The sequence below is a fragment of the Phodopus roborovskii genome, unplaced genomic scaffold (assembly GCF_943737965.1).
Source record: "Phodopus roborovskii unplaced genomic scaffold, PHOROB, whole genome shotgun sequence".
Classification (NCBI taxonomy): Eukaryota; Metazoa; Chordata; class Mammalia; order Rodentia; family Cricetidae; genus Phodopus; species Phodopus roborovskii.
The window spans coordinates 2,869,393-2,896,972 of record NW_026126566.1 but is presented as its reverse complement, the minus strand read 5'-3'; the positions used below and the strand labels follow the sequence as shown (position 1 = coordinate 2,896,972).

The window sequence follows — 27,580 nt, the reverse complement described above, 5'->3', positions numbered from 1 at the left end:
CTACTACATATAGGGGTGAGAATGATATATTTGGAGCCATGGAGGTTTGAACCTGTGAAAAATATGTTTTTCTTCTGAAACTGTTTCTGAATCTATACAAAAGACATATAATTTTAACTTATCAAACATTAGCAACAAATATTCAGGATGTGATTACAAACTTTCTTTCTTTGGGGAGAGTGGGTGGGAATAGGCAGAGTAGATTTCCTGGGGCAAACACTAACAGGTTTCACAGGTATGGATAGAGGAAAGTACATTAATTTCCAAATTTATATCTGCTTTCATAAAGAAGTCAGAGGAAATAAACAAGTGAAGCATCTAATACTAATTTTGTGCTCCAGAAAGACTGCAAAGAGCAATGTCCTTCTGAGAACAAAAGAGGGATCCCTTACAAATGCACATCAGGCATAAAAGGAATATTTTTAAAAAGAAACTGCCAAAACCAAACATAGGAAATTTTGTAAGTTTCAAGAGCTGCCATAAAATAAAATAAACATATGTAACTTTTAAATTTGCACTTGCTTCAAACAAGATTTTGACAGACAGAAATACTAGAGAAAAACATAATGTGACAACTAATAAAGATATTGAACTCCATGAGGTTAAAACATTTATTCACAATATAGAAAGCTTTACTTGCTGTCAGTATAGGCTATTATCAATCAACTACATTCTCCAGAATGTAGATAAAAGAATTATTGATAACTCCATATGTACCAATGTGTACTAAAAAGCAGAACTACAATCATTACCCATCCAACGGACTGTCAAGTGATGGACAGCTTCCTGAGCCAGAATTCTCAGGGCTGCTCAAAGACAATGGATCCAGCATCTAGGAAAATAAAAGAGTTCTACCATGACTCTTCCTGACAATAAGCTATTTTTTAAAAGACTACTTGAGGTATAATATAATATAAACCTCATTCACTTAAAGTATATGAGTCAATGGCTTTTTAGCATATCAAGAAATGTATGCAAATTCTCCCACAATTTTAGAATTCTTTTAGGCTCTTCAAAAGAAACTCTGCAACAAGTAGTCACCGAATAAACAAGCTATGATTACAAAATTTTCTAAGGGAAACATATAGTTTTTCTATAGTTAAGTAATTAAAGCTAAAATAATGTTGCTTACTGAAAACTGAACAATGGCCCTATTCAATTGAGATGAATAGTACAGTGACTGTTACATTAGGAGGTGTAAAAGCTACAATACTGTGGGCATTCAGTACAATGTAAGGACCTAACAGCAACTCCACAAAAACATCTCAATACTTCAAAGCTGAAGCATTTTTAAAATGTTATAAACAGTTCACAAATCTCAGCTTCATAAAGTTTTATAATTTCATTCTACTTTTAAAGTGTTCATTAAGCCGGGCAGTGGTGGTATAAACAAGTCTTTAGCCCTCTATAGGCAGGTTGATTTCTGAGTTCAAGGTCAGCCCGATCTAGAGTGAGTGTCAAAACAGCCCAGGCAACACAAAGAAACCTTATCTTGAAAAATGAAAATAGGTAGGTAGGTAAGTAGGTAGACAGACAGACAGATAGAATGCTCATTTTAAAAAATCTGAATATGAACCTCAGATTACAAACCAAATGTGTCATAGATGGTCATTACAAGAAAAACAAATTGTTCTGGTATTTTTTTTTTTAACATACTAACACAAAAAGGCATATATAAAGTAATGAGCAGTTTCTATCAATTTTTTCTTTTTGTTTTGTATTTTCTTTTATTTATTCATTTTTCTATTTTGCACGTCGATCCCAGTTCCCTCTCTGTCCCTCCCTCCCTCTCTTACACCCTCCCTAACCCCACTCCACATGTAGGGTGGTGATGCCTTCCTGGAGGGGAGTCTAAATCTGTAAAGCCATTGGAGTAGGTACTAGGCCTCTAGGTTAAGGGAGTATCCCTCCATGGGGAACATGCAATTTTTCACTTAGAGAAAATGTACACACATGTATGCACACACACACTCTTGCACACTCTTGTGAGCACTTGCGTATGTATACACGTACACACGTACACACACACATGCACACCACACCCAAGATGCCTGCCAAATCACACGGGTCCTGACCAGTAAGTAATATCTTTACATAGAGTGAAAAACAGCATCCAGTTCTGGCTTACTTGGTCCATGCTCTCTGGAATGAACTCTCCTTCACTGTTGATGCTAGTGAATGATCCATTTCGAGCAATCTCATGTAGCTCATCTGGAATGTATCCTGGGGGTGGGGAACTTCTATCTCTATTAGTGGGACCTCAAAAAGAAAAATTGTTAAGTTTTAACACTGTCAGCAAGTCAGCAAGTAAACTAATTTTTGTTTCAATTAAATAGGTTATATTTCTAACTATATTTAAAAAAAAAAACTTTAGCAAATGAAATCTAGTGTTTACAAAAACTTAGCCAGAATATTCAGATTCAGAGCTTTTTGCAGGCTCTCTAAATGCACTATCTATAACCTCATTAGAATATGCTAATTGAAGGCGGGTGGTGGTGGCACATGCCTATAATCCCAGCACTCTGGAGATAGAGGCAGGCAGATCTCTATGAGTTCTAGGACAGGCTGCAAAGCTGCATAGAGAAACCCTGTCTTGAAAGACAAAAAAGGGGGAATATGCTAATTTATATTCAAGCAAGTTTTTCTGACCGTTGACAACTGTATCATGGGCTGATAACACTCAAGTGAATCTTAAATTAATGCCAGAGTTTGAATTTCCAAAGATAATTTGTATCTGCTAGCTTTTGACATATTTGTCACTGATATCATGGTATAGTTAAAAGAATAAGGGCTTTGCTATCAGGCATGGTTTAAATTCCAGAGAAAGTTACCCTCTTAGTGTTTCTGGCAACTGGTCTGTTTGCACATCAATGAACACAGTAGTACTACATCACTTCTTGGTAAGAATACTGTGAGGGTAAATTCATGTTATGCACATTTGGCTCCATGATATTCTTTCTATTCACTCTCTTTAATCTTTAGTGAAATTGCTTCCTAATCAATTGCCTCCTATTTTGTATTTAGGATCTTGAACTTATTTTTTTATTACTACATTTTTGTGGCAAACTATATTCCTTGCATCTAAATGTCTTCATAATTCCCCAGCTGTACTGGCACAGACCCTTAATCCAGCACTTAGGAGGCAGGGGCAGGCAGATCTCTGTGAATTCAAAGTCAGCCTAATCTACATAGAGTTCCAGATAAGCCAGCCTATATAAGACCCTGCCCATCCCTCTCCACCAAAAAAAAAAAAAAAAAAAAAAAAAAAAAAAAACAAAAACAAAAAGAAAAAAAACAAAACATTCACACTTTAAGAAAAAAGGAGGACAACCTGGCATCCATTTAGATAGTTCATTTAATTACTCACAATAATTATGAAACAATAATATGCCTTATTTTTTTTCCTGGTTCACAGGAAACTATGTTTTATTAACACAGTTTTTACCTTCCTTGCAGTTTTTAAAAAGTAAACAGATATATAAATGGTGTAAGCATTTAAGCTCTGTTTAAGTTTAAAGGGGAGAGGACATATTAAAGGGGTCCTTTGTTGAGTGGGGAGAAACAGATATATCAATGGTGTAAGCATTTAAGCTCTGTTTAAGTTTAAAGGGGAAAGGGCATATTAAAGGGGTCCTGTGTTAAGTGGGGAGGAGTAAGAGAACACTTATTAGACATGCAGAGACCTTATCTGCTGTCTGAAAAAGAAGTGTGGACTGAGTTCTGAGTCAGGGCTCATGTAGGCTTTGTAATAGCTATGGCCACAGTCATCACTGCATCCTTGATATTTTTTACTCTTTTTGAATATTCTTTAAAAAAAAATAAATAAAAGACCAATATACTCAGCTTCTCAGAGGAGACTGAGAAGGAAGGCAGCTATAAAATCCTATTTCTTAACCTTCATTATAATGGGCATATGTTAACACAATCACAGAAATTCTGCACAATTATCAGTTTTTTTTTCTTATCCTGGCACCAAAGTCAAATAACAAAAACACTAGTAGGTTAATATTGAGGAATTCAAAATGGCAATTTAGTTTTCAAGCTTTTTCTTTCTAACACCTAAAATGAAGTGGCTGTTTGTACTTTACTTCTTGCACAATGAAGAGCAGTTGTGCCTCAGATTGAGAAGTGAAACAAGTGGTTTTAATCCCACTGTTTAAAAGGCAAGGGCAAAGTTACTGGTTTTATTTTATTTAAATTCAGCTAAAATATTTTCATTTTTTCTTTTTTTAAGTAATATCAAGTATATCTGAGTGAGGACAAGCTATGTCTATTTATATATCATCTCTGTGGTCATATCTCTAGTTCTGTGAAATAGACTTATGTGAGACAAGACACAAAAATAGAATGCTCATAAAACAGCTTAGTCTAGATAATAAAAGATCATTAACAACAGCTCTAGTTACTCACATGCTAATCTAATCTTTTCATTTATTGTTAACACACTTCTTCCATTGCAGTCATTTCTAAATTTTCACCCAAATGTCTTACTTTGTCCTGTTGTCTTGCTTTCTGTTCTCTACTTACCTGGCTCCCTCTTCAACTTTCCCTTTCAAATCTATGTCTCAATACAAGAACCCATGCTGCCTGGAAAGACTATATTCTCTGCCCTAACTGTGGAAAACATTTACATCAGCTGTCCTTTAAGGAAAAACAAAACAAAACAAACAAAAAACCCACTTTTTGTCTTGTCAATGTTTATTTTTTGTATTTTTAATGATACTTTAAGAATTTATTGCTTTTATTTATGTGTACAAGTGACTCTACATGTATGCATGTACATGTGAGTGCCAGAATAGGCCAGAAGATGGTGTTGGGTCCCCTAGACCAAGGGTCACAAGTGGCTGTGAACCCCTTGACATTGGTGCTGGGAATCAAACTCTGGTCCTTTATAAGAACAACACTTAACAACCGAGTCATCTCTCTTCAGCTCCTTGTCAATGTTTTCACAACAAAAAACATAGAAGATTCGGAACAACTCTGCCTACACAGACCCAAGAAGGCCACCTTACAATATAGCACACAGGATCTTTATTTCTTCACATCATAAGCTTAGGTATAAGAAATTCGTTATTCATGGTAAGTAAAACTGGATATGAAGAAAGCAAAAATAAAACACATTCTAGCTATTCTTAGCCATTTTTATATTGATAGCATATTCTGGCAATATCTAGACAACTTAGAAACAAGAGTCCAGTCTACTCATTTCAATAACTTATAGTTACTTTCTCTCTCTACTCATACCATTAAAACCTCTTCATGATTTTATTTGAATTCTTGAGTACTAAAATATTCTGTGTATAAACAAAAACATTAATTTGGATATTGCTAGCCCTATAATATGTAAAATTAATTTCTCAGGAGCAACAGTTAGGGCAAAGTAGTTAAAGTGTATGATTGCAAAGAGCATAGAGACAGGGTGCTATTTTATCAGAGATATATTTCATGTTACCTTACATTAAAAGAGAAGGATTTGAGAAATCATTCATTTCGTTATTCAGACCCTGGTTTTCTCACCTACTACAGATAGCCGTTTTTTCCTCTCTGCACCAAGTTGTGTATTATTCAAATCTTCTGATGATGGTGATGGTTCTAAATTAGTAGCCTAGAAGAAAAAAAGGGCACTTAATGCTATTCTTCCCATTTGAGGCTTTCAACAGAATCCTCCTCTTACTAAAATACAGCCTAGCTGTTCTCCAATTCTTGTTGGGCCTTTTCAAATCTACTCTTACAAATTTTAATTTACCAGAAGAGTGACACAAGCCTACCACCCCAGCTAGAAGAAAATGAAGATCAGGAAGAACACTTGTGCCCAGGAATGGGGAGGGAGGGAAGGAAGGGGGACGGAGGAAGGAATGGGAGGGAGAGTGGTTGAAGCAGGGAGAAGATGAACAAGGCAAGATATTCCAGGTCTAGTAAGATGGCTTAAACAGATAAGGGTGCTTGCTGTCAACCCTGATGACCCAATTTCAAACCCAGAACCAACATGTGGGAAGAAGAGAACTGATCTTCATACATGTGCCTTTGGCACGTGTATACCTCACCCTATCCACATAAAATAAATATAAAAAGAAAAAATACAAAATGGACATTTCATTCTAACATAATTTTCACAAGTTGCCAGTTTCTATTTGTTTCACATGTATAACATATTCTTATTTGTAATTCTTGACTATATAGTTTTGAAGAACAAGATATTAAGCCATAGCAATGAAAATTATATAAATTCACATTCTATATATTAAATGACTATAATCTTCAATAAGAAATACAACCCCAATTCATACCTGTGTGTTTCCATTTATTACAAGTAATATCTTGAGACTTTTCATGTGAACACTCCGATCCAGCAGTTCCACAGCTTTGTCTAAGTCATCTTGGGTAGTTAACGGAATTACCAACTGAACAAAGAGACAGGAATCATGCAGACATCACAAAAAGTCAAAATCTTCCATAAGCAGCTCCACTGCTGGGGAACTGTAAATCTCAAAACATCTTGTGCTTTAGTATTGCAATAAAAGTCTAAGGAGTATATGTATCTCTATCCTCTATTCCAACCCCACTAACCACTAAAGTCTCAGAATGAATATAAAGAGTTAAAATGTTTTCCTTATTAATCATTTTATTCTTCTAGTAAATATACCTAAAAATTAATGTTCTATGATATTTATAACACTGCTTAATTTAAAGTATATTCATGCCTAAGAACCCTGAAGGGTATGCACACAAATTATATAAAATAAGGTACTACTTTTTTCATTTGCACAAATAAAATTCTTACGTTCTTTTTCTAGTAGTAACCACAGATTTACACTCTGCCTGGTGTTTACAACATAACAAGCTCAGTATCAATGACAGCTGTCAAGGGAAGGCATTATCAGCCACATATCTGCAATCCACAGCTCACCTGTATTCATCTCTGATCCTGGTACCTAATCACTACACCCTATAACACGTGAGTTAAATGAGTAATCATCTCAGGAAACCCTCAATGTGAAACCTACTTTCATCAATACTCTCATGGCTAAGATGTTATAAAGGACAAAAGCACCCAAGAGGTCTATGAAAAAAGTATGACTTACATAATTTACAAATATCAAACACTTTTTTTTTTAATAAAAAAGAATTCTTGCAGCTTAAAACTGTCAATGACATAAAAATGTATGTATTATTTCAGTGGAAGAGGAACACAGTAAAACAAATGGACATAAGCCATACTTATTAACCATCTCTAAAAAGCAAAGTGGTTGAAACATATTTAAATGTAAAGCCTACTTAGCTGAGAGTCCTCTGCAGTATAAATCCCTAAGATATGCTCCCTTCCAGCAGAATACAGCAAAGAGCTGGCCCTTAGGAAATACTGTACATATCAAAGGGTTAGAACTAGAGGTGCAAGTGTTTTATGAAAACAATGGGTTTTTGGTTTTTTGTTTGCTTGTTTGTTTGTTTGTTTGTTTGTTTCCCCTTTTTGGCTGAAGTTTAAGGCCATTCTAGGCTATACAGTGAGTGCTGGGCCAGCCAAGGTTACACAGCAAGACTCAATTCTGTCTCCAAAAAAATAAATTAAAAAAGAAAAGTTCCCAACTGTAACTATAAGCCAGAACTAATGTAAACCGTGTCTTCTACTGCGTTTACATTTTTCTACTATGTACTTAAAAGTTTACTCCCAATTTCTATGTGCAGCTAATTTTGTGCTAGTGTGCATCATCTCTCATTTCCTACTGCTCACAAAACACCCTGGGAGGGAGGGGAAGGAAGAAGAGGTAGACAAAGGGGTTAGGAGGTAGGATGTCTTTATTTCCCTGAGACACATGTTACGGGATAACGACACAAAGTCAAGTTATTTACATGGGGAAATAGTCTAGGTAGGGAAATGGAAAAAATGAGAGGGGGGCATGAAAAGTTCATTATCCAGAGAGCTGACCCTTTAGGACAGTTAACCATCTACCTTCTATGTGATTCACCCTGTGTGTACATCTAGAAAACCCCAAGAACCCCAGGCTGGCTGTTGAAAACCTGGCCAGCATGGACATATGATACAGTACCCAGAAAAGATGGCATGACATATAGTTATGAATAATTAAAACCCCAAATTACTTGAAAAATAAAATTTCAAGATATGACTATAGCACAATATTTATTACTCTGTTCAAGGATGCTGTTTAAGACATAGATTTATACTTATGAAAACAAGTTCTTTTGACTTCTTGGGATTCCTATCCAGATCCTGCTGTGGCTCTGTGTCTGTAAACTGATGCAGGCAGAAGAAGCTGACACAGGTTGGCTGGTGTTGCTGCAGTCCCTGGGGCTCCTAGAGCAATGAACTATCTTGTATACAGCAGAAAAAGTATTCTATATTGTACATGCGCAGACGGTGGTGTTTATGGTGAATTCAGTGTCTTTCATGTTTAAAAGACTATTTTCATCTCTAAGCTATTTTGAAGTATTTTATTTGCACAGGGTTTCATGTATTTTCTTAGACAAAGTTTTACTATGACTTCCTTTGTTACTCCACCCCAACTGGTACACTTTCTATTTGCACTGTTCTCAAGCTGATCCATCTTCCATTCTTCCCTTGAAACTCTTTGTAAGGCTAGTTTTAAATACTAAAGTCTCAGTATAAATATTACTTCACCTGGTTTTCCCTTAATAGCATAAAGAGGACACTCACTGACATTTTTGTTTGGGGTTTTTTTGAGACAGAGTCTCTACAAAGCCCTGGCAGTCCTGGAATTCACCAATGTCAGCCTCTGCCTCCAACCTGCCCCTACTTCCCAAGTTCTGGGATCAAAGCATGCACACTCCCAGACTTGACTTTTCACAAGACTTTATTATGCTTTTCCTTCAAACACCTTCATCTCACCTACTGTCTGCTTCTTCTACAAATCTGTAATGCCTAACCAATAAAAGGCTGCAACTCATAAATTATAACATTAGGCCAATAAGAAGTATTTTCCAAAGATTAAAACAATTGACTAATACAATTCTAATCTCAAGATTAAAAGGGGCTTCCTGAAAACACAGTGAGCCCTCAACTCAAGATCCCATGTGCTGACCCCAAACATAAATAATATGGGAATAGGGGCTGGAGAGATGGATCCATGGTTAAGAACACTGGCTATTCTTCCAGAGGATCCTGGTTCAATTCCTAGCATCCATAAATAGTTCACAATTGTAACTCCGGTTCCAGGAACCTAGTACTCTCACACTGACATACATGCAGACAAAACACCAATGCACATAAAAAATATTTTTTTAAAAAATACAGGAATAAAAAAGTAGCCTAACCAATATCACAATGATCCCAAGTTTTAATGAAGTTGTCTGACTCCAAAAGTTCTAAGGGCCCAAGAAAAGTATTTGCTAAGTACACAGAGTAAAAAGAAAAAGTGAAAACAGAAAATGGCAAGGTGATGCCTATTTCTTCATAATGCATATTCTTAATTATTTGCACAGTAGCACCATCACTTAATAGGGTAAAATTTACAAACGTGTCACTCATCTAATGTAATACTCTTTTACTAACTAGACACCAAATAAAAACACAATCTCTTACATGAACACATTTTCCAAAATAAAGACCATCAAAAGTGAAATGGCACACATTACCTCGTTGTTGGTATAGTGTAGATCCATAGACTGACCAAAGGCAACTTTAGACTTAGATCTCAGATCTTCTAGTTTAACTGGTCTGGTAACCTGCAGGATTCTACATGAAAATAATTTTAAGACATTTTATTTTTGTTTGTCATAAACAATATACTTACAACAGTTCTGTTTTGTTATGTGAAAAAATAAAGGACTGTAGAGAGGGCTCAGCAATTAAGAGCACTGGCTGCTCTTCCACAGGACCTGGGTTCAATCCCCAGCACCCACATGACAGCTTACAACTGTTTGTAATTCCACCCTCACACAGACATACACACAGACAAAACATCAATGCACATAAAAATAAATAAATTTAAAAAAAAAGTTGGGCAGTGGTAGCCCACGCCTTTAATTTCAGCACTTGGGAGACATAGGCAGGTGTTCTTATGAGTTCAAAGCCAACTTGAACTACAAAATGAGTAGGCAGGAATACACAGGAAAAGCCTGCCTTGGAAAACCAAAAGTAAAAATTGTAACACATTTTTAATAAAACACACAAAAAAATCCATACAAAGTTTAGAATAGAACCACTAAACTTTTTTCTATACTATAATTTTTAAAAGAAGATTCTCAAAGTTTTAAATTCATAATCACATAAATATTAAAGACCAGTATAAAGTGTCCACTTAGGAAAGTGTTTAAATGTAATTATGTGACATATGTGTGAACGGAATGTAATGAAATTGTTAAGAATAACAAGCTATCCATCCTGTGGAAATCAAATTTCGATTTCTGGGTCCTTATCAATTCAACATTTTAGCACATATAGTCTATATACATCTCTAAGACACCTTAAAGAGACTGAAGTAAAATAAAATTATTTGCTTCTTCTATTCCTAAGGCCTGTTGGTTAAGAACATACACTTAAGTCTATAAATTACCATGTTAGAATTATTAGCTTCTCAAAGAAAAAGCTACTTCCATGATCACTTTATACAACCTTAGGGCCTATCACACACTAAGTGCAAAGCTGAGGGAATGGAAAGCTAGCAAATACCCAGAACATAATTTCAAATGTGCCAAGCATACTTTTCTTTTTTCAGTGTCTCTGGAATATTATGTTCACATCTTCAAGTTATATGACTTGTAAGCCATTTAATTTCCTTAAGTCTAACAGGCATCCATTAATATAATGAGTCACCACTAAGAACAAAAATAATTATCTTCTGTAACTCCTATTAAGTTTTCTTGTCAGTTATTTAGCCCTGAGGTACAGAGGAGAGGGCTAGGCTTACATCCTGCTAAATTCACAGCCCGCAAGTCACCATTCTAACTCACAAAATACATGTCACAGCATTGAGAAGAGTCAAAATTTTTACTCAGTAAAAATAAAAGTACAGAGTAAAATTTTAAAGTGTCTATATAAAGTGATCTTATTTACTTCCTGAAACTGCAAAGCAAGCACATTCAGTATTTCCAATGGTTAGCAGGCATTTAGACATATTCTATCTCTCTTTAGCCTAAGTGAATGTCACACATTACCATAGACTATTCCATCTTTAATTTCAAAACCACAAAATGTCACTTAAATCTAAAAAGAATTTTTAATAACTTAATTGGAATACACATTTTATTATATAATTTAATTGATGTGTAATGTTTCCTTACTTACCTTTTTTCTCCTCTATGTTCAAATTTGACTCGGACATCATTCTATAATAAAATGAAGATACCAGTCATAATCATGCAAAAACCAGACAAATTTGTGAGTCATTTTTTTCCCTTAGCCTACTCATTAACACAGAGCAGAACAAAGGGGGTTTCAATTTCAAGGTTGGTTTGCTTGTTTTTCCTTAATGAAGTTCAGAACTTTTCTCCTTATCTCTTAAAGGAAGTACTTTAAAGCTTCTTTGGTGCATATTCAAATTGTCATTATCTTCACTCTCATAGTTCAGTAGTTGATCCCATAACTTAGCTTCTAAGTAATAAACAGATGGGTAACATACAATGGATACAATACACAGAGGTATAACTCATGTCCAAGCAGAGTAAATACTGCATTATGTTTCTTCAAATGGTATGAAATTTAAAACTTATGATCTACTTATGTCTACAACATTCCATGTGTTATTTTCTGACCTAAGATGACCCTGAGTAACTGAAACTATGGGAGGGAAAAACAGAGATAAGGGAGAACTCTAATATTTCTACTTTCTATGCTTTCTATCTCATACTAATCTTGTTTACAGAAGTCAAAATCATCACATTGCTAAATATCCAGAAGAGACTTCTGGGGAAAACAAACAGAAGAAATTGTTTATCTTAAATGCTTAAAGAATGGTTAAAACTTAAGCAGTTATCATACAGCTTTTAAAAAATGTATTCATTTTTGCTGGGCAGTGGTGGTGCACACCTCTAATCCCAGCATTCGGGAGGATCTCTGTCAGTTCGAGAGCAGCCTGATCTACAAGAGCTAGTTGCAGGACAGCCTCCAAAGCCACAGAGAAACCCTGTCTCCAAAAACAAAAACAAACAAACAAAAAGTATTCATTTTTTCTTGTCATTATTTCTTCAACATTCTACCTACATATAGTATTTATATTTTACCACCTATTAAATGTAAATACAAAACTAAAAATGCAAACTTATCAGAAAATGTACTAACCACATTTGATTCAAAGTTTAAAAGGAATCCTTACAAGTTCAGGCTGTGAAATGAAAGTAATTCATAGAACAAAATACACTTATTAAAATATTAGTGACAGTTGGACTAGAAAGATGGCTCAGTGGTTAAGAATTACATACTGCTCTTTCAGAGGATGTGAGTTCAATTTCTAACACCCACATCAGGCAGCTCAGAACCACCTATCACTCCAGCTCTAGAGAGATCCAGTACTGTTGGTCTCACAGGCACCTACAATTTCACACACATACCCACACAGACACACAAATACACATAATTTTAAAATAATAAAATTAAGTCTTTAAAGTATCACTTAATAAATACCTGGGTTTTTGGTGATGAAGGTTTTGTTTTTCTGGTTTCCTGTAAAGATAATGCTGGCCGGCTAGCCTTATGAAGGACAGCCAAATCTTGCATGATTGAATTCAAAGCTTGCTGATCATCTGGGTATTTTTAAAAGAACACATACACAAAACTGTAATTTCAACATATATTTATCACAGACATCAAGCAGAATTTATAATGGAATTTAATTTAAAAGTAATAGCTCAGCAGTTAAGAGTGCTTGCTGCTCCTTTAGAAGATCCAAGTTTAGCTCCTAGTACTCACACTGAGCAGCTTACAACCACCTACAACTCCAATTCCAGAGAATCCTGTGCCCTCTTCTGGCCTTCCTGGGTACCCACACACACATGTGGCACACACTCATAGACAAAATAAATCTGTTGTTGTTGCTGTTAGAGACAGGGTCTCTTTATATAGCCCTGCTGTCCTGGAACTCATTATGTATACCAGTCTGGCTTTGAACTCACAAAAATCCACCTGCCTCTTTTTATAAAATAAAATGTTGTGCTACAGGTAAATACCAAAAAAAAAAAAAAAAAACCAACCACCTCTGAGAACTAACATCACACTGAGTAAGACTCAAGCTCAACATAAACTAAGTGTTCACAAAGGAGACATTTATTTTATTTGTTATTTTTTATTATTTTTAAATGTGTATGTATGTGCTTATATATGTAAGTGTATATGAGTGCAGATACCCATAGAGGCCAGAGGTGTCAGATCCCCTAGAACTATAGTTACAGGTGGCTGTGAGCCATCTAATGTAGGGGCTGGGAATAGAACTCAGGTCCTCTGGAAGGGCAGTATATACTCTTCACAGTATGAGCTCTCTCTAAGCCCTACACATGTGCTATTTATAAAGGAAGTAAATGCCATTCTAATTCGTTTAGTGACTTAACGCCCTGAGTCAAATCAGCCCAGCTAGAATAAATTCTTTTCTATGACTCCCAAACAAAATATCACACATCAAAAATCTTAATAAAAAAAAGAGAAAAAAGAAACGTTATGTAAATACCATCTTCTTTTAGTACTTATATTTAAAACACAAACTTCACTTTAGAAATGTGTTCCTGTTACTGATGCTTAGAGGAAGAAACAGAAAAGCTCCCTCAGTGGACAGTGGCCTACTAATACTCTGAAGGGTTCTCTCACAGTTCTTCCCAAGACTACAAACATAAAAGTATTTATCAGGCTGGAGAGACTTCTCAGTGATTCAGAGCACTGACTGCTCTTCCAGAGGTCCCAGCATCCACATGGCAGCTCACAACTGTCTATGACTCCAGTTCCAGGGCTTCTGACACCCTCATACAGATATACATGCAGACAAAATATCAATGCACATAAAATAAATAAATTATTAAGAAAAATAAGTACAAGTATTTACCAGCAAAGACCAATAGCAAAATAAAAATAACAATGTGGAGCTGGAGAGCTGGCTCAGCAGTTAAGAGAACTGGCTGTTCCTGCAGAGGACCAAGGTGGCTCACAACTGTAACTCCAGTTCTAGACAATCCGTCAGCCTCTTTATCCACTATAGGCACCAGGCACAGATATGCACAATAAACAATACATGCAGACAAAATACCCATACACAAAAAATTTTTAATTAAAAGTAAAAATACCAAAACAAAAAATTTCATTCCTTAGAAAACAGATTCCATCCAGGCAGTGGTAACACACATCTTTAATCTCAGTACTTTGGAGGTAGAGGCAGGTGGATCTCTGTGAGTTCCAGGACAGCCAAACCTATACACAGAGAAACTCTCAAAAATAAAATAAATAAATGAATAAAAGAAAAAGAAAGCAGAGTCCAGAAAACTAAAACGAGGACTCCAAACCATAAACTTTTAGTCATTTCCAAATAGATCCAAGGTTCCCTTTAAAATAATAAACATGTATCATTATGTAATACCAATTATAAACTCTGTGGAATCTTTGAAACAACATATTTTTGCTAGTAAACCCATCTACTAATGACCATAAACTGGTAAATAAAGTACCAAACATCTTTACAATTAATATTTTTTTAAATGTAGCCATTTTGTTCAGCAATAATTTATATTCCTGGAGTAATAATAACAAAAAAAGTTCTGTAAAGGAAATTATTAAAATAATCTAGCTGAGCAGTAGTGGTTCACACCTTTAATTTTAGTGCTCTGAGGCAGAGGCAGAAGGATCTCTGTGAGTTCAAGGCCAACCTAACTACAGAGCTAGTTCCAGGATGCTACAACAATACAAAAAAAAAAAAAAAATCTGTCTTGAAAAACCAAAAAGAAATAAATTATCAACATCATCATCAAGTAAGTGAATAGTTCCAACAGTCACTTGACTATATAAATAGCTAAAATACATACTTCATTAATTTTTTTTAATATTCAATAGTTTATAAATTAAGATGTATATATATGTGTACATATATACTGATAATTAAGGTAAAGACTATAATACTTTCATTAATAAATTCTAGGTTAAGAGAAAAAATTTAATTACATTTATTTACTTATGGGGGGGGGGTGCACCACAGTGCTTGTGTGGAGGTCTGAGGTCAACTTGTAGAAGCTGGTTCTCTCCTTTCTCCGTAAGAGTCCAGAGAATCAAATTCAGGTTGTCATACTTGGCTGCAAGTGACTTTACCTGCAAAGTCATTTCACAGGCTCCAAGAGAAAAAAAAATTAAGATTTTTTTAAATGTATGTATATGTACCTGCCTGAGATTATGTGTACCACATGTGTGTGGGTGACCATAGAAGCTCAAAGTAAGTCTGAACAAGCTCTGACTGATCACAAATGGAGTAAAATCACTCGATGTGACGTTTTTTTTTAAAAATGTTAGGATCCAGCTGGGTGTGGTGGTGCATGCCTTTAATCTCAGCACTCAGGAGGTAGAGACAGGTGGATCTCTGTGAATTAAAGACCACCCTGGACTACAGAGTGAGTTCCAGGACAGCCAGGGCTATTACATAGAGAAAACCTGTCTAGGGGTGCAGAGGAGTAGGATCCTTAATTCCACACTGGAATGAGAATCTAGTACTTAAATGTACCTATCTTGTTCTGATTATTTTTGCTAGAAAAATGTCTAGCACTAGAATTTAGGAATTTTCATATACTTAGTATAAGTGTCCAAATTAACAAATACTTAAGAAAGCTTTAGTTCAAATCTCTTTTCACTCCTACATATATTTATTTCCATGTTAAGAAAAACAAAGCTGGTGCACACCTTTAATTTTAGCACTCTGGAGGCAGAGTTCGGCAGATAGATCTCTATGAGAACAGGTCAGCCTGGTCTACTGAGAGAGCTCCAGAACATGCTCCAAAGCTACAGAGAAACCCTGTCTCACAAAAGAAAGGATGGATGGATGGATGTGAAAGGAAGAGAAAGAGAAAAAAAGAAAATGAATACTTTTTATCATATATGTAAAACAGGAAAAGGTCATTTAACAAAAGTTCAGGTCTTAGAAAGATGACATACCAAGGTGGAAAGAAACTGCAGATACTGACCAGATAGAAGAGTGTTAGGAGTAAGGTTTTTCCTGCCAGCCTGGACCCACCGAGGCGCCAGCCCCAAATAACACACTGAGAATCTGTATTAGATATAACGCTGTTGGCCAGGTACTAGTTTCTTATCGGCTAGCTCTGTCTTAATTATTAACCCATTTCTATTAATCTAAGTATTTCCACGTGGTCTCATCTTACCAAAGAGTGGGTCCACAAAATATCAACATAGTATGCACACACTATTGTTTTTACAACTCTAGTTAGGAATGACTGTGATAGTCATGGGATGCCAGGCACATGAGACAGCTAACAGGTGTCAGAGGGGTCATGGATTGGTCAAACAGGGAGTGAGGATCACAGATTAAGCATAGGCACAAAAAAGAAGCAGATGTTTGACACCTGCTAAAAGGACACTCAATTGAGCATAAAAACAGAATAGGCTTGGGAAATTTAAAAAAAAAAAAAAAAACTTTTATTAAGAATTCTGAATTGGAGCTGGCATGGGGACACACACCTTTTTATGAAATTTTGTAATCTAAATCTGAAACAAGCTTATTTCCTTACCTTCCCCTTTTCCCCTGCCCCCCCTCAATTACCATCCCATCCTCCTTTTGCTCCCCAGGGAGGGTGAGGCCTTCCTAGAGGATCTTCAAGGTCTGTCACATCATTTGGAGGAGGGCTCAGGCCCTCTCCCATGTGTCTAGGCTAAGGGAGTAGCCCTCTGTGGAATGGGCTCCCAAAGTCCATTTGTACACTAGGGATAAATACTGATTCACTACCAGAGGCCCCATGACAGGACACACACCTTTAATCCCAGTACTTGGGAGGCAGAGGCAGGAGGATCCCTGAATTTGAGGCCAGCCTGGTCTACAAAGAAAGTCCTAGGACAGCCAGGGCTACACAGAGAAACCCTGTCTCAAAAACAAAACAAAACACAAAAACAAACAAACAAAAAAACCCAGCAGCAACAACAAAACAAACAAAAAGGAATACTGAATTTCATAGATTATATACATATTCATTATACATTAATATTCGCAATACTGGGGATTCCTTTTGTGTGTATGTGTGTATGGTTTCTTTGTTTTTATACAGGGTCTCATTATATAGCCTAGAACTTTATGTAGTCCAGGATGGTCTTGAACTCAAGAGATTCCCCCTGCCTCTACCTCAGTGCTAGAACTAATAACATGATCCGACACATCCATCCAGCTTGTGATGCCAACTTTTCTGTGAGTACCCTAGTATGTATGTTTTGTTTGTTTGAAATAATAATTATATCATTTCCCCATTCTTTTATGTATTTTCAGGCAATGGCTATTCTTTGTCTTGCTGCTAACTGCAGTGATATTGTTTCAGAAGGGCTATAAATCAACTTAATATATAAGTGGAAGTACAAGTGAAAGAAACAAAAGTGAGATGCAAACAGGAGCCAATGAAAGTGTCCAATTTAGAGCTACTAGAAACCTTAGAGTGGATAATCTGGGCTACCAGAGGACACTTCATTCAAGACTACAATAAGTGGAAGAGGAATTTAAAAAGTAGAAATATGAAGCTCTGGTTTATGCATTCAGTCCAACCACATACAGTAAGGAGTTATGCTATACCCCCCAAAACAAGACCCTCTAAATGTTTTTTTTTTAAACCTCTAGAACCTATAATGATGTGTGTGTGTGTGTGTGTGTGTGTGTGTGTGTGTGTGTGTGTGTGTGTGTGTGTGTGTGTGTTAAGCAATTGGTTAAAAAGTAAGAAACTTTAGCAAGTAAACGTCAGAGAGGAGCTGTCAGGATCAATCTCAGCTTTAAATCAGCATACAATTACCTGGTCCACCCTTCTTAATCTAGTGTTGGGCAGACCAGTGCTCTGTTTCTTTCTAGTGTCTATGTAATTACTACCTTAGGGTAGAACCCTCAATTAATGAGAGAAGGAGAGGGAGTTGGCAAACTAGAAAAAGTGATGTACAAACTGAACGTTGGTAATTCATCCCTACCAGACAGACTGCCTCAAAGTACTTCAACTCAAAACTTTTGTTTAGCTTTGGTTTTGGTGACACCTGTGACCGAATGCAGGGCCCCACATATGCTAATTTTATTCAAGATTGTACTTCTCCCTAGGCCTTAAAATCTATTAAGTAAAATGTTAGCTAAAATCTCCTACATCACGGACAAAAACTTACGATATCATAAATTTCTAAATAAAATGTTTATTATAAGGTAAATATTTTCTTCCTCACCCTATTCTTTAAGTCATAATTATTTCTAAAATGCTTTTAGCTTAAACTTACCCATTATGACGACCAGCTTAATAATTTGGAAATTAGGAAAATGGTTCTCCCATCAACATTCTTTATTGCCTTAAAAGGAAAGAAGACAAACACATTAATAAAAACCAGAAGAGGCAACCACAAAAAGAAAAATAATGGTATACATAATGGAGCCCTCATCTAGTACCTGTTGGAAACAGAAGCAAACACCCACAACTAAACACTGAGTCAAACTAGAACCAGATTCAGAGAGGACAAGACCAGGTTGCAGAAACACATAGAGACAGCGGACCTGAACAAGGAGGAGCTAATGGCCCCTAGACTGATAGCTGGGAATCCAGCATGGGACTGACTCAGGCCCCCCTGAATATGGGTCTCAGCTAGAAGGACTGAGCGATCTAAGAGACCTCAGGCAGTGGAACCAGGATGTATTCCTGGTACACAAAAGGACCTTGCGGGATACTGCCTTAACCTAGCAACAGGAGAGAAGTCCTAGTCCCTACTTCAAATGACTTGACAGGTTTAGATGACTCCACCTGGGTAGCATCACCCTGCATGTGGAGTGGGGGTGGGTGGGAGGGGAGGGTGGTCAGGGTACATGTGAAGGGAGGGGGAGAGGGGAAGAGGGAGGAAGGTAGGAAGGAGGAAAAGAGGGAGGGAGGGGAAACTGGGATCGATATGTAAAATAAAAATAAAAAAAAAGAAAAAGAATGGTATAACTGACACTAATGAAGGATATATGTATATACACTAGAAGTAATTTGAGTTTTTCAGAATACCTAACATTAGGACCTGATCGTGTAGGTACCCTTTCCTAACACATTAAACTTCCAAGATCCAAGGAAAGCAGGTGATCACCAGCAAACATAGTTTGTACAAACAGCTTAGACACAATGAGCCCTTATTATAACCTCCTCAAATCTCAGCTCCTAGGTGCCATTTGACATGCAGTCTTCCTGCCATACCAATCTTTGTTTTAAAGAAAATCATATAAAGAACAACTATAATTGTTCCTGGGCATAAATTATGTAATACAATTTGTATAATTGTAAGGAGGGGGGAAGATACAATTATATATGTTTGTATATACTCTTGCATGTAGGTTGGTTCAACCACCAAAAAGTGAATCTAAAATAGAGCAAAGGAGACAAACACTTAAAAACACACAAAAAAGGTAATAAGGGAGAAAATGAGGAAAAAGAAAACATGACATACAGAACACAGCAGACAAACTTTATGTAAATTAGATTAAATATAAATGGGATAAAAACAAAGATTACCAGAATAGATTAAAAACATGCTCTAACTTGTCATCAAAATTTTAAAAAAAAAAAGGCAAGTCAGCCTGGGCTACAAATGAAAAAAAAAAATTTTTCAATAAAATACTAGCAAACATAACCCAGAACATAAAAGAAGAATCACAAGGGCTATAGAGAGATCCTTCAATGGTTAAGAGCATTTTCTGCTCTTGCCAAGAACCCAGGTTCATTTCCCAGCACCCATATGGTAGCTCACAACCATTCCTAACTCTAGATCCAGGGGATCTGACACCTTCTTCTGACCTCCCCGGGGGCCAGGAATGTACATCATGCACATACATACACACATACACACATACATACATACATGCTAGAAAAAAACACTCATAAATACAAGAAATATATTTTTTTAATTTTTCAAGGATTATACAGCATAAACAGATGAGATATATTCCATAGAAACAAAGTAGGTTCAGCATACAAGAATCAACACAACAAACTGCATTAATGGAATAAAGGATAAAATCCATGGTAACGCCTCAGCACAAACATAAAATGCAGGTCCCAAAATTCAACCTCCTTTAGCACAGTTAGAATTCCAACATCAGCTGTTTTTTGTTTCAGTTTTTGTTTCTGTTTTTCGAGTCAGTTCTATTTGTATACATTAACAAATAATAATATGGAAATGAAATCAATTCTGTCAATAGCATAAAAAGAACATAGGAATATACTTAATAAATTCAAAACATACATAGTTAAAAACTACAAAACATCATTGAATGAAATTACACTTAAAGCAGAGAGTGTTGGCACATGCCTCTAATCTTATCACTGGGAGGTAGAGGCAGTTGGATCTCTGAGTTCACAGAGTGAGTTCCAGGACAGCCAGAGCTACAGTGAGAATCTGTCTCGAAAAACCACACAAAACACAGAGAGAGAGAGAGACAGGGAAGGAGAAGGAGGGAGGGAGGGAGGGAGGGAGGGAGGGAGGGACCTACTTTATAGACCAGGCTACCCTCCAACTCAACAGATATCCTGTCTACTTCTGCCTCCCAAAGTGCTGGGATTAAAGGTGTACACCACCACCACCAGACGTAAGCCAGTTTCTTAAGTACCATATCATACCATAATCATTAATACAGTGATAAGCAATTATATAAAAATAAACTGTACTTCATCAAAACTTTTAAAAGTTGTGTACCAAATGACATGAAGACAACCAAAATATAATCCCAAGGATGGGAAGAAATACAAAATAAGTATCTTTTAAAGGTCCACTGTTTATAATACATAAAAAACTATTATAAGTCAATGATAAGATAATCAGTTATAGGATGGACAAAGGATTTCAACAGAGATTTTTTCCAAAGAGGGTACACAAGGGCAGAAGCACTTATGATGATGCTCAGTATCAGGGAAACGTTGACTAACACCACAGTGCTAGGCCACTTCACTTCAGCAGGATAAACACAAACAAAAAGACAATGGCAAGTGGTGGGGAAATGTGAAACCATTTCCATTTCTACACGTACATACAAAAACCTGAAAACGGAACTACACTAAAGCCTGTAAACTTGGCTAGGGAGACAGCTCAGTCAAGTACTTGTCACATGAGCATGAGAACCTGAGCTCATTTCCAAGAAGTCATGACGGAGTACACTTGCAACCGTGGTGCTAAGGAAGCAGAGAAAAGCAGGGGCCTGGAGTTTGCTGGCCAGCCAGCCTATCCTAATCTAAGAACCCAAGCAGGTCCACGTGAGAAACTGTCTCAGAAGAAAGAAATGGGTGGTGGTGGGGTTATGAATATTGCAGTAGATTTCAGGGGTGGGTTTATTACTACATCACTTCTGCATTTGATTTTTAAAATTCTTCTTCCATAATCCAATTGGAGGGTTTCAGTTTTTTGTTTTGTTAAACTAAATTAACATGGTTTGAATGAACTGCCCTACTTACACACAATCCAACCAATGTAACCTCAAACAAATCTATACAAGAATTTACGTACAGTGTTTACCTGGCCTGGTGCACAAGGGCAGGCAGATCTCTATGAGCTTGAGCCACCCCGGTCTACACTGCAAGTTCCAGGCTTGCCAGAATATATAGTAAGACCCTGTCTCAAAACTCAAACGTACATATGTATGTATGTACGTGTGTGTGTGTGTGTGTGAGAGAGAGAGAGGGGGGGGGTAGAACAACGTGGTTGGCCTTTTAATGACAGTACACTACCATCCAACTAGATTGTTGACGACTTCATGAAAAAGGCTGGATGTTTTATTGCTGTCTACTATATTACAGGCTTTGGGAGAGCTCAGTGCATTTTGGACTAGCATTCATTGAAGGTAGAAGGAAATATGAAGATGCAAGTATAATTCACAAGTACAATTCATAACAAAAGCAGTGTAAAGCTTTTAACAGCAAGCAATTTTTGTAACTGGAGAAGCACTATCCTTAAATATGGCTTTGCTTCAAAGATTCCAATGGTCATAGAAATAACTATTGTTTCAATAAACCTGGGGTGTCAGGTGCCACTGCCCTAAGGTGGAATTTCAGGTAAGACCTAATTTGTTGTGCATAATTAGTCAATGTGTCAGCCTGGTGAATAGTCTACTGAAGCTTTCATGGAAACACTGATATCCAGTTTTACAAGCCACAAGCTTGGCTTAAATTGCTCTATGTTTAGGTTGTTTTCCACCTATTTAGACACTTAGCAAAAGATATCTGCTGTTCAACATTTAAAATGTGCTTATAACTTTTATTAACTGAAGCCATACTGTTCTGAGTTACATCTTTAAGTGTACTATAAGTGTCAGAACCTTACCAATACATATGAAATTTAGAAAGATAGGCACCAAACACCCAGCACAATACTTGCATATTTTTTGCATCATACAGAATCAAAGTTCTAGAAACTGAGAACACCGTAGACCTTTTGTGTTTTATTTCTCAGTCATTTCAAACACTACAGGGCTGTCTTTGTTACCAATCTATGTTTATATCTCTCACACTCCATATACATACACACCAGGTTTGTTTAGCCACTGATAATTTTTTAGCAAGTTTTATGATTATTTAGTGATTTTCTATGTCTTATTCTGTGCTATTATGGGAAACTTTCATTCTGAAAATCTACTCTGTTACAGAAGCACTTATCTTCAGTAATGTCTCCAAACAAAAAGCCTATACAGTTCTGGGCATGGTGGTACATGCCTTTAATCCCAGAACTTGGGAGGCAGAGGCAGGAAGATCTCTTTGAGTTCAAGGCCAGCCTAGTCTACAAAGAGTTCCAGGACAGCAAGAACTATATGGTGAGACCCTGCCTCAAGGGCGGGGGCGGGGGGGGAAGTAAATAATATGTTTGCACTCAGGCTGGAAGAGAGCTATTAAATATTTTTACTAAATGTTGTAGTTTTTTGAATGAAAATGGCCTCCATATACCCACAGGGAGTGACACTATTATGAGGTATGGCCTTGTTGGAGGAAGTATGTCACTAGGGGTACACTTAGGTTTCAGATGCTCAAACCAATCCCAATGTCACTCTCTCTTCCTGCTGCCTGCTGATTCAAATGCAGAACTCTCTGCTACCTATCCAACACCATGCCTGCCTGCATGCTGCCTTGTTTCCCACCATAAGGATAATGGACTTAACTCCCAAACTGATTGTCAGCCCCAATTAAATGTTTTCCTGTGTTAGAGTTGCTGTAGTCATGGTGTCTCTTCACAGCAATAGAATTCTAATTATGAGAGTTGTCTTTGCCTTGGGCAGATCATGTAGAAATGCTCTTCAATTTAGTAATATTTTTAAAGGTAGAAATGAAATGTAGCTAAATTATTTTAGTTTTTAAGACCCTAATATAATTACATAATTTCCATCTTCCAATCTTCCCACAGAACCCTCTCCCTTTTCAGATTCATGGCCTTTTAAAATAGGTAGGGCTGTGTGTGTGTGTGTGTGTTCCTAAACACAACTTGCTTGATCTATACCTATTACTTGTATGACTGTTTTGTATTAGATAATTATTTGGAGTCAGATTGACCCAAGACTTTCTTAGAAACCCTGATGGACAAAGGGAAAGTTAGTTCTGAATCCTTGGTAAGGCCAGTCTGGGTACAAGGACAAATATTTAGGATATTTAGGAATTGTGATGGTTTAGCAGAGTGGGGATTTAGGTTCTCCTCCAAGATCTACGGCTTCACTAGCCCTGAGTAGCTGGTTAGGTTTTTAGTACTGGACATGAGTTTCCTATTGTTGAGTAGGTCTTAAGTACAATTTAATGTTGCTGGTTACCATCAAGGCATGTATGCCACTACTGCATCCAAGGATCATCATATCATGCTGGTTGTTGTCATGATTCACAGACATTTGTAGCTAATGGTTTTCTTGTTGTTTTGTTTTTGTTTGTTTGTTTTGGTTCTTCAAGTCAGGGATTCTCTGTGTAGCCCCAGCTGTCCTGGAACTCAGCAGACCAGACTGGCTTCAAACTCAGAGATCAGCCTGCCTCTGCCTACCAAGTGCTGGAATTAAAGGTGTGTGCTACCACCATCCAGCAACAATTCTTAATCAAAACGTGAATTCTTGTAAATTTTTCCATACTATCAGAAGTTGTTTTCTAACTTCTTAGTTGTTTGAATTATGATTTCCCCCTCTTCCCTAAACTCTCAAGATGGGGGGGAGGTGGGAGTTGATTGGTTCTGCAAATGAACTGAGCAGATATCTAAGAGCTATGTAACTTAGTAATAGGGTACTTGATAATTTGTTTTCTTATATAACCAATAAAATACTGATAAATTTCTGATGTACATTTTTCAGCCATATATTTACACTGTATGATTATAGTCCTGTGGGAGAAATATTTTGTTAGTATTCACGGGCCTGTAAAACTAAGTTCAACAGCTTACATATATAAAAAATGAAATGCTGTTTAATATTAGCAAAAGAAAGCAAAACATGTATTAGCACTTCATCAGCATTTCCTCCTACTCTGCTTCAGAATCTATTCTCCTGCAAGGCTGAGACACATGCATGCTGAAGCTACATTTCACACTACTGTTATTTTCATCCTACCAAGACTTCAAGAAGCATCCCTTTCCTATGATAACAACCACGAACTCCCACAAGCAAACTGTAAATCCCCAAATATACCTCTAGTGTCCAGATGAAACTCAGCTTTCTATTACTTAAGTATTTCCATTGTCAGCCACCTGAAGAGAATGTCAGAGTCCACAATGACTTCTGAGTCTCCAGATTAATTTTATGAAAACTGTAATTTATTTGATTAACATCTCAAATTTATTACACAGATTATCATAATCTCTGATATAGCAATATGCTGAGAAGATAAGTCTCTCGGTCATCACTCCTTAAATTTATCTCTTACATTCAGGATTCCCTCAAAGATTGTCAGATCACCAAAATGGAAAATCTCATAATCACAGGATACTGACAAAAGTAACCAGAAGCATCTGGGGAAATTCTGCACAAAAATTATAAAATGTTGCTTTGGTTCTACCTAACAATCTTAAAATTCTTAAAGAGAAGCATGGTGGTGGTGGTGGTGGTGGTGGTGTCTCACACCTTTAATCCCAACGCTCGGGAGGCAGAGGCAAACAGATCTCTGTGAGTTCAAGACCAGCCTGGTCTACAAAGCTAATACCAGGACAGCCTCCAAAGACACAGAGAAACCCTGTCTCAAAAATAAGAGAGAGAAAGAGAGAGGGGGCGCCTAGAGAGATGGCTCAGTAGTTAAGAGCAGTGGCTGCTCTTCCAGAGGTCCGGAGTTCAATTCCCAGCATCCACATAGCAGTTCACAACTGTCTGTAACTCCACTTCCAAAGGATCTGGCACCCTCACACAGACATACATGCAGTTAAAACATTAATACACACAAGCTAAATAAATACATTTTTTAAAACTTCTTAAAGAAAAGCAATATAAACGGGTCCAGAAGTGACAAGCTGGCAGAAATAGTACACAATGCCATGAATATATCACCCATGCTACCAAAAAAAAAAAAAAAAAAAAAAAAAAAAAGAAAAAAAGAAAGAAATAAAAAGAAATTAATAGAAGTACTATATATGAGCACCACACACAAATAAATAAATGTAACACAAAATTAAAGCAATCATATATACAGGAACAGCAGCAAGGACGACAGCAGAAATATTTCTAAACTACCTAGAAAACTACCAAGACCAACCACCCCATCCAAAGACAACAAGGAAAAAGAAAAAAGAAAACACCCAGCCAACCTGGAACCCTAAGTTGTACAGAGGGTTACAGGGAGGTACAAGTGCACACATGCTGAGATGACGGCACATGTGTACAGGCCAGAGGACAGCTTGCAGGAGCTGGTTCTCTCTTTGCACCTTGTAGGTCCCAAGGACCACTCGGGTGTACCAGCTAGGCTGCATGTGCCTTTACCTGCTAAGCCTTCTTCTCACCAGCCCCAGTCTAGAATTCTAAGACCTGAAAACATGCTTTTCAAAAATAAGGGAGAATAGCTTTTAAAAATAAGAGGAAAATAAAAGACTTTTAGACACTAAAAAATAAAACAGAACAACCAAAAGGAACTCACAACCAGAAAACCTACAACCACAGCAAAAAAGTCAAGAGATTCATTTGAGCAGAAGGAAAACTAAGGAGAACTGAAGCAATGGTTCCGTAGTTAAAGACAACTTATCCTTGTAGAAAACACAAGTTCTATTTTACCGTAGTTTTATTAAGAATGGCCCTCACATGTTTGTTGGAATGCTTACTCCTTAACAGAAATTTCGGAGGATTAGGGGTGGTCTTAATAGAGGAGGTGGGCTATGAAGTTCAAAAGCCCAAGTCATTCCTAGTTAGCTCTCTTGATAGCTTGCTCTCGTTTCTTTCCCCAACCTCATTCTCTCTATGTCTCCTGTGGCTCAGATGTAAGCTCTCAACTACTGCTCCAGCACCGTGCCTGCCTGCCACCATGGCCCTCCACCATAATGGTTATAGACTCACCCTTTGAAGCTATAAACAAGCCCCCACTTAAATGCTTTTTTTTTTTTTTTTAAGTTTGCTTGGTCATAGTGTCCATTCACAGCAATAGAAAACTAACCAAGACAGACTCTCAGACCCTAAATGTCAGTTCATTAACTGTACGTAAATGAAACCCTCTTTGACTACTCAGTAGATACCAAGCATGCATGTGATATACAGGCATACATGCATATAAAACACTCATACACATAAAGCAAAATAAATAAGTCTAAAACTTTAAAAAAAAAACTTTAACATATGAACTCAAAGAAATGGAGAACATAGACATTTTCCTACTATGTTAGACACCTCTGTAAAACAAAATTGGCCCTTCCCTTTCTGCCTCCATTCCCAGGAAACTGCAGTACCTATTGGCAGACCCAGCTTTCTTTCTTCCTGTGGACCCTTTCATCCTCCTCACCCCACATTTCTAGAAAATCCCCATTCCTTCCTGTCAATCCCCAACCGCCATACACAGCACTCAATACTTAGAAATATGTTCTACCTAGGACCCTCAGTAGCCATAACTGGTAGGGACTCAGAAGCACTCCCTACCAAGCAATCCTAAGATCCAGAGAGGGCAACAGAAACCAAGGAATGGAAACCCACACAACAAAGACAAGACCAGGAATCACATTCATCTAAAATCAGATGCCTAGACAGCAGTGCAAAAACACAATCATTAACACCCAATTATATTTCCACCAGAACCCAGCAACCCTACTACAATAGGCACTGAGAAATGCAATATAACAGAAGCACAATAAGTGAACTTCAAATTAGCTATTGTGAACATGTTCTAGGATCTCTGTCTTTAATCCCAGCACTCGGGAGGCAGAGACAGGCAGATCTCTGAGTTTGAGGCTAGCCTGGTCCATAGAGAGAGTTTCAGGACTAGCTCCAAAGCCACAGAGATCCTTGTCTCCGGGGAAAAAAAAAATAAC

The 27,580-nt window shown here is 37.0% G+C and overlaps 1 protein-coding gene across 1 annotated transcript in view; it reads right to left on the bottom strand.

The window, feature by feature from the left end:
• Map3k2 (mitogen-activated protein kinase kinase kinase 2) overlaps positions 1-27,580 on the bottom strand; it is a 63,392-nt gene that overhangs the window by 13,970 nt on the left and 21,842 nt on the right. Inside the window, exons 2-9 of the mRNA XM_051202308.1 lie at positions 18,395-18,463; positions 12,596-12,714; positions 11,261-11,301; positions 9,610-9,709; positions 6,288-6,401; positions 5,518-5,605; positions 2,129-2,259; positions 753-832 (exon numbers count right to left, since the gene is read on the bottom strand). Coding sequence (XP_051058265.1) covers positions 753-832; positions 2,129-2,259; positions 5,518-5,605; positions 6,288-6,401; positions 9,610-9,709; positions 11,261-11,301; positions 12,596-12,714; positions 18,395-18,398 — 677 coding nt within the window. The 5' untranslated portion in view covers positions 18,399-18,463. The remainder of the gene's footprint in view (positions 1-752; positions 833-2,128; positions 2,260-5,517; positions 5,606-6,287; positions 6,402-9,609; positions 9,710-11,260; positions 11,302-12,595; positions 12,715-18,394; positions 18,464-27,580) is intronic.